The sequence below is a fragment of the Channa argus genome, chromosome 5, assembly GCF_033026475.1.
Source record: "Channa argus isolate prfri chromosome 5, Channa argus male v1.0, whole genome shotgun sequence".
Taxonomy (NCBI): domain Eukaryota; kingdom Metazoa; phylum Chordata; class Actinopteri; order Anabantiformes; family Channidae; genus Channa; species Channa argus.
The window spans coordinates 12388379-12398688 of NC_090201.1; the positions used below are offsets into that span (position 1 = coordinate 12388379).

Sequence of the window (10310 nt, forward strand, 5' to 3'; positions counted from 1 at the left end):
AAAAGGGAACTGCTCAAAAGACTATTATAAACTATGATGTTTTTTAATAACGGTTTAATCACAGACGTTCATTGTGAGGTATTCTGGGGTCTATTTTGTAAACGGGAAGTGTTCTTCCAGTTACTTTCTCCTATTGTCTGCGGCGGCATTGCACTTCGGTTATAGATAAAACACAAAACTATTGCGTAGAAGCAGAAGAAGAAGGAGACGTTTACGCAGGTGTTTACTTTTTCTACTTCCGTAGCTGCCTACAGCGCAATAACGTTACCAGCCTGGCGTTAAATCCAACATTAAAGAAGTAACTCTCGATATGTTTCTAACTTTTGATAAAAGCATTGGAGGCGCTTGGTAGATGATTATGACTAAGGTTGCTTGTTGTCCACTATAGGCGCTGTGTCGCGAGTAATTGTAATTCTTTATCACTGGCAAAGCTAAAGCTAGCTAAGTGTTAGCAGCGGGTCACAATCGCCTGCTTCGCACTTTGCTCATTGATAAATCAAATTTAAAACAAGGCAGTTATGGCCACTCGGCGTCTAACCGATGCATTCTTGTTAATGCGGAACAATGCAATCCAAAACCGGCAGATATTGGCTGAGCAAGTGAGTACATACGACCCCCGTCTGAGTACACGTAGCAATGCTGCGGTGAGTGGTCTGCATCGTTTTGACATTTTAATGTGTGTTTTGCATGTAGTCAGTTTCCCAGTTGTGTTAGCTAGACTCAAGTAGCTGCATTTACTCAGGAAGAGTCTACGCCGATAGTGACCTTAGGACTGGCGGATTGAAGTAGGAGGAACGCTGTGTAGCGTTATTTTCATTTCTATACTAGCAAATGTTATAAGTAAACCGAGTTAAACAGGTATCTGCACCACTGCCGTTTTTCAGTATATTACACGCCATAAGTATTTGAAATCCAATGTATATTGAGTGGAGTTTTGTTGTTACTATTTACATAGTAATAAAAAGTGTCCTGTGGTCAGTATCGTATTTTGATATAGTGTAGATGAAGTTGTGGCTGTGACATGTAATTGAGTATTCCCTAGAACAGAAGTGGACAGTGTAAGTAAAACACTATCCACAATTAATGTAATTGTGTATTCTGATAATAATAATCCTATTGTAAATATTCTGGAAAAATAATTAAATTGTTTGACTAACTTGATTGATAGAGATGTCTAGTTTTGACAAACCCTTTATCTTGTACTCTCACACCTTTTGATAGTTCCATTTCCAGTTTCATTTTACGAAAGTATTACAGAACTTGCATCTAAACATTAATTTAGAATTAAAAATATATTTAGACTCCTTAATGTAACTGATGTATGCAGAAATACTGTTGATTTTTGTGGTGAGTGCTACTAAGAGACACAAAAACTTCCTCATTTTTTGGGTGGAACTCCTTAGTGGTTAGTTTTCCTAACCAAATTTTGTTGTACCTTACTCCCCTTTTTTCATATCATTCACATTTATTCAGAAATGTGCATAATTTACTACTAAAAGTCATATTTTCTTGTTCAGCTGCAATTTAAATAACATTCAGTACTGTAAAAACTATTGTTTTTAATAGACTTTTGAGCTCTTTTCTAGAAGTGTTTGCACTTTTGCTGTGCAGTCCAGCAACCAGGTGTAAGTTGGGTGTGTGACCTTTCACGTTCAAATGTGAACCTTTTAACCAATTACCTGCTAACTTCTCACTGAAGTAGATACATTTCTGCCAGCATTTACACTCAGTAGCATGCATTTACCCATTCACTACGTAGTTATCCCTTTGTATTTTTCCTATGGATGAGTCTGAAGGTTTAGCTTAGGGTAGTTAGACACCCCCGACTCAGTTCAACTTGGCTTCGTGAGCTTTTGGATTATTGATAGTAGATTGACAGGGAGAAAAATAATCCCTTGCATGTCCAAAACACTAAAGTGTTAGAAAAATGTTTTTGCTTAGAAGGTCTTCATCATGTTTCCTACTTGTTGTTAGCAGTGTGTGCATTTCTAAAAAGGTAGATCCTTACAGTGGTTGTAAAGAATAAGGAAATGTGTTTGTTAGTCTGTTTTGTCTCTCGAAAAAAGCTCTCTTTCAGCTTCTTATTGGACATCTACTTTGCACTTTGATGTTGTGTCAATCGAAATACCAGGATGTACACTATGTATTTTTGTTTGTGCAGTGTCTCTGTTCTATTTTTTAGTCATGTTGTCATTCGCCATCAATATTTGTATTTTATGTTCAATTAAATGTTTTGACACTCACCACCAATGTCAGAAAAAAACAGTGGCACATTAATTGATTGTAATTGTTTAACATTTTGACTTTTAATTAGTAAATAATCTCCTTCTGTATTTTTAGAGCAGGTAGTAAACAACTGTCAAGCGAACAAGGTGAAAACTGATTCGAAAACTGAAACGGTTTCTTGCTCTAAGTTGCCAGCAGAAGCGTCTATCACATTTTACAGTAGTGCATGTAAAACATATACACAGGTTGAATTACATTTATTTTGTCAAAAAGGTAACGACTCAACCGAAAGAACTTTGTTTGCCTTTAGCAGATGAACATTTAGCTTACTGAAATGTATTTATTCTCAGGTTGACTGAATTTTGCTAGAAATCCGCAGCAGATTTTAGTGAACAATAAGCTAATTTTTTATTTTTATTTTTTAATTCCATGTGAACTTCTTACATTGCTAAAACTTCCTTTATGTTACTTTACACTTGGGCACTCCAGGGGACTTTGAACTCTACAATTTCTTGTATTTATTCTGTCTTTATCCTCACTGTTTCTTGTATTTACTGATTTGGTTAAAGTGAAATTATTGTGTTGCTACTTTCTTGATACAGTGCCTTTAAACCCCTCCCCCTACATTGAATCCTGCTTGATTTCATTTTACTTTTTCCACTTTCAAGTTAGTATTCAGTAGATGCTGCTTTGGTTACATTTACAGTGTTGAGCCTATATAGATTTCAGTCAGCTTTGAAAATCCTGACCGGTTGCACAAAGCTTATAGGCAAGTCCATCAAAAAATTATCAAATTGAGGTCTGAGCTCTGACTTGGTCACTCCAGAAGATTAACATTAAGGGTTCAAGCTATTTGTGTGACTGCCTGGATGGTTGTCTTTAAGGAAAGCAGATCTTCTCCCATGTTGCAACTCTTGTCTCCAGTATTTTCCTGTATTTTACTGCATTCATTTCCTTTACAAACCTCCTAGGGTCTGTAGCAAAGAAGCATCCCGACAGTTTAATGCTGTCACCATAATGATTTGTGGTTTATCAGACCAAAGAACCTTCTTCCAGTGATTACAGTCTTTCACATGCCTTCTGACAAACTCTAGCTGCGATTTATTAGGAACTTTTTTCTCTTTAGTGTGCTCGAATAAAACTTCAACTGGTAAAGAACCAAGGAAACAGTTGTTGTATGTACAGTCTCTCCCATCTCACCTGCTGAATCTTCAGAGGAATCTTGGGTGCCTTTGTGGCCTCCCTCACTAGTTACCTGTTTTGCACAATCACTCACTTTTTAAAGAATACCTAACTTTATGGTGTAAAATTTGGCCAAGATACTGATTCACTAATAAGTGGACCTACAACATTTAGATGTATTCTACAGTCCTTCAAACACACTCACTGCGCTCAGTTTGTGTGACTTCTAAAATCAGTTGGTTGCACTATTGATGTTTTAAGTGAGCTACTTTAATAAGGGTAAATACTTTCACATTCAATTATATTTAGTTTTGTATATTATTAAATTTCAATAAAAAAATATAAAAATGCATTTTCAACTTTATTTGACATAGTATTTTTATATTGATCAGTGTTCAAAAAGCCAAATTGAACTGACTATGATTCATTGTTGTAAAAAATAAAAGGGAAAAGTTTTTAAGGGGATGAATTCTTTTTTGGCACTGTATTTTTTTTTAATGTTTTTCTACATAAGCATATAAGCTCACGGTGAACAGTGGAGGTTTCGCTGGCTCATTTTCTGTTGCTTCTGTCTCTCTTCCATTTTCCTTGTTCTCTGTTGGATGGGACCATTCTGCTCTGCCAATGACATTAGGAGCTTGATGAGGTACTGTTGATTGCCCTTTGTGGTCCATTTGGCTCTTAAAATGGCACATTGTCGTCATTATTTTGAGCTATGAAATGAAACGTTTTATTACATTTGTTTTTTCAAGTTGGCTGATGATCGAATGGCCCTGGTGTCAGGGATCAGTCTGGATCCTGAAGCTGCCATCGGAGTCACCAAAAAACTGCCCCCCAAATGGGTAGAGGGGGTTGATGAGGTAAAACAGATTTCTGTAAATACATCTGTTTAAACACATAACTCATCATAAATAAATATGTCATATGCATGCGGTGGTCTTCAGAACCAAATCAATCTTTCCTCTGGTAATTGTTATAAAAGGTTTTTATGCAGTCATTAACTGAATTGTTGCTTTTCAGATCCAGTATGAAATCACACGGGTTCGGCAGAAAATGAAGGAACTGGCCTTACTTCATGACAAGCATATGAATCGTCCCACGTTGGATGACAGTACTGAAGAAGAGCATACCATAGAGATCACTACTCAAGAGATCACACAGGTTCATTTTACAGATTAATAATCCTCTGAAACAGAATTATGAGAGTGGTTGATTAGCGTGAGTTTGAGTGTGATTTCTTTTTGCTTGTTAATTATTATTAATTATTATTTCACTCTTACTGCAGATGTTCCATCGATGCCAGCGAGCTGTGACAGGTTTGCAGTCTCGCTGTGGCCATTGCACTGAGCAGGAGGAGAGACTATTGAGAAACGTGGTGTCTTCGTTGGCACAGAGTCTGCAGGAGCTGTCCACCAATTTCAGGCACACACAGTCCAGCTACCTAAAACGTAAGACATCCAGTAAAGCTGGTCTTATCTCTCAACTCGTATCTATTTAATTTTTCAGTTGATTGTGTATTTCTTCTATCTATCAGGTATGAAAAATCGTGAGGAGAGATCAAAGCACTTTTTTGACTCTGGACCTCTAATGGAAGAAGATGAGGATTTAGCTCTTTATGACAAGGTGAGTGTTTATTTGCAGTTACGTGCTTGTCTGGACAAATCCAGTGAGATTATTAAGGTAAAAATATACATTAGGTAATTGAGAATTGACCACCTCAGTGCTCCTACCAGAGAGCATCGAGTCACCAAATGTGAAGGGCAGAAAATGATTCCCAGTGGTGTTTTTTGTTTTTGCACAGTATATGAAAAGACACACAGTGCAAAGAGATTCTGAAAATTAAACTCTGTCTGGTCTAGTTATAGCTACATGTACATGCGCTGTTATATTTGGACTAATCATTACTATAAAACAATGAAATTTTATTCTTTGTCTTTCAGGGGTTCACAGATGATCAGCTGATGCTGGTTGAGCAGAATGTGGTTATGGTAGAAGAACGAGAGCGAGAGATCCGACAAGTAGTGCAATCTATCTCAGATCTGAATGAGATTTTCCGGGACCTGGCTGGAATGGTGGTGGAACAGGTAACTGAACCAGCTTCTGACACAAACCACCAACAAATGGAAAACATCTTTAACTACTAACATTCCCCCTTTTCTCCTGAAGGGCACTGTTCTTGACAGAATCGACTTCAATGTGGAACAGGCCTGTGTGAAAACAGAAGATGGGCTGAAACAGTTACAAAAGGTAAACACAAAATACTTGTGTATCTAAGTAATGTTTTAAAAATTTTGATTCTATATTATCTCACATAATTTTATCACCGTGTTTAACATTTTGGTGTGAAAAAGCAACTGATTTGTGAACATGTCACATCTGTCGGTACGTCACAGACCAGTAGAAATAAACATGAAGAGCAACAACAGATACTGTATTTGGTGTAGAGATAAAGATGTTTATAATTTGACACTTATGGAGAAGCTTCTGGTCAAGCTAAAATAGAAGGAGGAATACATCTTAACCAATCAGTTACGAATGCATCGTGCATGCAATTTATGATCTCAGTGGTTTTCACACTGTTGACCAAAAACCATCAACATAAAACAATTCGATCTGATCAAAACCATTCAAATTGAGCATTAAGGTCTTTGATTCCACATTTTGGAAACTATTAATGAACATTGATAAGCATGGAGTAAATTTAAAATGTTGCTAACATTTAGCATACTGTCAGTTTCTAAATGTTTACAACTATTTGCAGTTAAACTGTTACATACTGACAATCCTTGCTTGTTACATGTCATCAAATTGAAATTATATAAATCCTAATACTTGACGTTTTTACTTTCATTGCAGGCAGAGCAGTATCAGAAGAAAAACAGAAAGATGCTGGTCATATTAATCCTGTTTGTCGTAGTCATTGTTCTAATAATTATTCTTTTTGGAACAAAGTTTTAATAATGCATTCCTCTGCCTTTTGTTTTCTGGGTTGGTGTCTGTTGTGCAACTGTGTGGACTCAGTCCTGCTCAAAACAAAGCCGAATGCTTTTCATACCCATCAGAAAAGAATTCCACACCTCTCTGCAGGTGTGCACTGGCCTATGTCGAGATGGTTCCTGGTTGATTTTAGGGAAGGAAACCTTCACATCCTGTCTGAGCTGTGGCTAATTTATCAAATGATTCAGACCCAAGTCACCAAAATCCTGTGACAGAGGTTTATCAGACCTGAACGTGTTGACATATGTGTGTTTTACCAAGTAACAAACGCGTTGTAGTATATAAAAATGGACTTGCTAGAGGACAATATTCAACAAAAATCTTCAAATTCAGCACATATTGTTAAATCAGTTGTGTGAAAAGGCATTATTTTTGTTTATTACAAACAAATTCTTAGGGAAAAGATGAAAGAAAAACACATAGTAGATGTATTTTGACTTGTCCTGTCACAGCATTTTACCTTAAAAGATAAAATGAAATGCTTTATTTATTAGCACAGTATCGGATATGAATAAAATTGTCACTCAGAACCAAGATTATTTCTTTGGTTAATGGACCACAGTTTATCCCTGTCTCAATACAAATAATGTAACAGAGGTCATTGTTACTCCACTGTTAGTGTGACGAAGGTGTAGGCAGTTTATCCTGTTATTTAAAACTGTACCCACTTCACACCTGCTGCAGTTTTCATGAACTGCTGATTTTAAAACACTCACTTGTTTTTGCTTTCCATGGTCCTTGCATAAAGTGCTACCTTTTTAAGCTCTTGCAATTTGCACATACTGAGGCCTGATGGGCAGGGATATAATGTTATGGATGTAATACTACTGTCATCTGTATGATGAGAAGGATTATTTATTTTTTAATAACTTCATATAATCCAGATGTTCACACTTGTGCCGTCTTAGGTAAAAAAAAAAAAATTTTTTTTGAAAGTGTATTTGATGTCCAAGCCCAACATAAACAGACATCTGAAGACAGCATTATGATTTTTAATTTTTTTTTCTAGTCATGTTTTGTTTTAGTTGGCTGTGTTGGAAATTATTTTTGTGTTCTGTAAAGATTCATAAATTGAAAGACGAGCTTTATTCAACATATCTGTACTGAACTCTATACTTTATACACCTGTTAAATGATCTTTGTCAATGATGTGAAGTTGTGTGTGTGAAAAAATGGTTATGTCATGGTGAAACTTTTACTGATGATTTTTCGACACAAAATAGGTGAGAAGACAGCAGCTTTTTTTTTTTTTTTAATAAACCTGAAACTTGGTGTTTTGTGTGTTTTGAATTGCAGTATTTAAACGGTGTAGTAAATGGATTTTTCTTCCAGCTCAAAATCTGACCCAGTTCATTAGAAGGCCTAATACACAGAACAAAGTTTTCTTCTTCAGATCTCAGATGAAACAGTTTAGGGGAAACATTTTATAAACCGTAATCATAGTTGATGATTAATCAAAATTACAAATGTCTGGTGGTTTCTTGCTTTTGAGATACAAACATGTATTGGCCTTTACTTTTTTAACATAATCGTAACCGAACATTTTCGATTACATAAATTGCTTGTTTTATTAAGCCAATGATCTAACACTCACATTCTTCCTATTTTAATATTTATAATTAACATCATCCATTATGTAACGGGGGCTGGTGTGTTGTCCATAATACTGGTCTTACTAAGTCAAATTTCTCATGATGTACAAACATTTAAGTGGGATTAGTGGTTGTAGCTTTGGCACATTTTCATTATGTAACCCGGAAACTCTGTTGGTGTTGCATTTCAAATTAAAAGCTTTGCATAAACATACATACATGCAATTATTTACACTAAATAGTAGTTAAGTATAATAACAGGGAGTATAAGTCATAAGTCTCCGCGTTTGCACTTTCCAAAAAATAGTGAAGCAGATCATCAAATTGGGGATCGTCTATTATGTTACACTTAACCTGGAAGACGACAGAGCAGCTGGTACTAACCACTGTGACACTAGATGACTGACCGCATGCTACTGTATTTTATCCTCCATTAGCCATGATTTGTGCTGGGGATGTAGATGACATATTTCCTGTTGACGACTGTCTGTTTGCAGAAACGTTTACTCAGGAAAGTGTTTACAGTTTGCTCGGTCAGGAGCTGAAGATAAGTCAGGTGTTTGGAGCAAACCTCGGCGTGGCTGCCCCGGTCTGGGAAGCTGTAAGACACATTGTTTTACTTTAGGAAAATACACTTGCTAGGTCATTTTGATGCTTGTCCAACACTAATGGTGAGCGTTTGCGTGCGTACACAGGCGCTACACCTGTGTCGTTACTTCGAGGAGCAGTCTGTGGAGCTGACAGGGAAGCGGATCATTGAGCTGGGATCAGGCACTGGTGTCGTCGGTATTTTGGCAGCACGCCTCGGTGTGTTGTCTCTTTTATTTACTGTGGAGAATGAATTGATTACGAGTGGCATCAACAGCTGCTGTACTATAAATTAAGCTTTATTTCTTTTTATTCCGGGAAATTTCCTTAAGATCCATCTCTTTTGCAAGACAGACCTGAGAACAAATTTCACATGTACAGTACATACGTTATGTTAAAATATAGCAAAACAGTTCATTCATCCAAACAATATTTTTATTAAGGGGCATAGTAGTAGTGTGGAAATCTGTCTTCCCCGGTTAGTGACCGTAGCATGAATATTTTTTAAAGCCAACTTCTATTGTAGTCTGGTTATGGTTAGGATCTCTGAACTCAAGTAAGAATGTCAGATATCATTGCAGATTAAAAAATTATTAGATGTGTAAATTATTTATTATGGTCAAAACAGCCTCATGTTTTATTTGCACATTTATTGTACCTGAATACATGTTTCATGTGGTGTTTTCATTTTTTTTAAAGTTGTTTGTAGCACATAAAAAAACCTTTTTACCCATAAAAGCTTGGGTGTTTCATTTTATTTCCTTTCAGGTGCGGCTGTGACCCTTACAGACCTTCCTTTGGCTCTGCCACAGCTCCAGGCTAATGTCTCAGCCAACATGCCATCCTCTGGTTGGCCCTCTCCAACTCCCACTATTCTCCCTCTTTCCTGGGGTGAGGACCACACTAAGTTTATTTCAGACTGGGACCTGGTGCTTTGTGCTGATATAGTTTACCTCCCAGAAACATATCCACTCTTATTGGAGACACTGACTCACTTGTGCAAGAATGGTGCTGTGGTATATCTCTCCTCGAAGATGCGAAGAGAGCATGGGACCCCAGGTTTCTACGAGGATCATCTACCAAGCAGATTTAATGTTGAGCTGGTGCACCGTGATGACAAACAAAACATAAATATCTACAGGGCATCTCTAAGAACAGATTAGTGACAGCAGAAACAGCAGTTTGAAGGCCTGGGACTTAAGTTAGTTATGTACTGAAACCAGTTCTGGGACCTTTCAAGATAATTTCTGAAAAGCTGTGAATGAATTCTGCCATATGTTAAAACAGCTCAACTTTTGATGGAAAAAAAAAACTATGTCAAGAAAATACACTTACAGATTATATTAAATCTTTTTTGCATGACTTTACAATGGAGTGCTTTATTCTGTACCATTAACTTGTTAGTTTTGCAATACGTGTTTTAAATAATGAAATGCATCGTCATTTTTTAAAGGCAAGAGTTGTACATTATTCAGCAAAAGGAGGTAAAATTCTGTGCAAAAATGCTAATTAACTCAAAATTGCACCATCTCATATTAAGTTTAAGCTGACAGTATTTGTATTATTTAGTATTTACTCTTCACTGAAACTAATTATGTCTTGAAACTTAGATTTTTTTTTTCATTGAATGCCAATTCCCCAAACAAGGTTATAAAATAACTCTTTAATATCATCCATTATGTAACGGGGACTGGTGTGTTGTCCAGTCCAATTTGTCATGATGTA

General features: G+C 36.5%; 2 protein-coding genes across 5 annotated transcripts; both read left to right on the forward strand.

Moving 5' to 3' along the window:
- The first annotated feature begins 225 nt into the window (after positions 1-225).
- Positions 226-7677, forward strand: stx16 (syntaxin 16). Of its 4 annotated transcripts, none has more exons than XM_067505806.1 (9): positions 226-644; positions 4043-4054; positions 4161-4268; positions 4429-4569; positions 4694-4856; positions 4943-5031; positions 5349-5492; positions 5575-5655; positions 6265-7677. In XM_067505806.1, exons 1-9 carry the CDS (start codon positions 519-521, stop codon positions 6364-6366), a joined length of 966 nt encoding a protein of 321 aa, XP_067361907.1. In that variant the 5' UTR covers positions 226-518; the 3' UTR covers positions 6367-7677. The 4 variants fall into 4 exon arrangements, with proteins under 4 accessions (XP_067361907.1, XP_067361910.1, XP_067361909.1 ...); XM_067505809.1 differs by having other exon boundaries at positions 226-599; XM_067505808.1 differs by lacking the exon at positions 4043-4054.
- Positions 7678-7832: 155 nt separating this feature from the next.
- On the forward strand, positions 7833-9951 carry LOC137128103 (EEF1A lysine methyltransferase 3-like). Its single transcript, XM_067505811.1, has 3 exons — positions 7833-8598; positions 8693-8804; positions 9354-9951. The coding sequence occupies exons 1-3, from the start codon at positions 8437-8439 to the stop codon at positions 9746-9748; spliced, it is 669 nt and encodes a 222-aa protein (XP_067361912.1). The 5' UTR covers positions 7833-8436; the 3' UTR covers positions 9749-9951.
- Positions 9952-10310: the final 359 nt, after the last annotated feature.

Bases quoted from the DNA above. Each gene is read 5' to 3' on its own strand.
- LOC137128103 (XM_067505811.1), top strand. From the start codon at position 8,437: ATGATTTGTGCTGGGGATGTAGATGACATATTTCCTGTTGACGACTGT. The intron at 8,599-8,692 runs GTAAGACACATT...GTGCGTACACAG, and splicing joins CTGCCCCGGTCTGGGAAGCT to GCGCTACACCTGTGTCGTTA. The intron at 8,805-9,353 runs GTGTGTTGTCTC...ATTTCCTTTCAG, and splicing joins TATTTTGGCAGCACGCCTCG to GTGCGGCTGTGACCCTTACA.
- stx16 (XM_067505806.1), top strand. From the start codon at position 519: ATGGCCACTCGGCGTCTAACCGATGCATTCTTGTTAATGCGGAACAAT. The intron at 4,570-4,693 runs GTTCATTTTACA...CTCTTACTGCAG, and splicing joins CTACTCAAGAGATCACACAG to ATGTTCCATCGATGCCAGCG. The intron at 4,857-4,942 runs GTAAGACATCCA...TCTATCTATCAG, and splicing joins ACAGTCCAGCTACCTAAAAC to GTATGAAAAATCGTGAGGAG.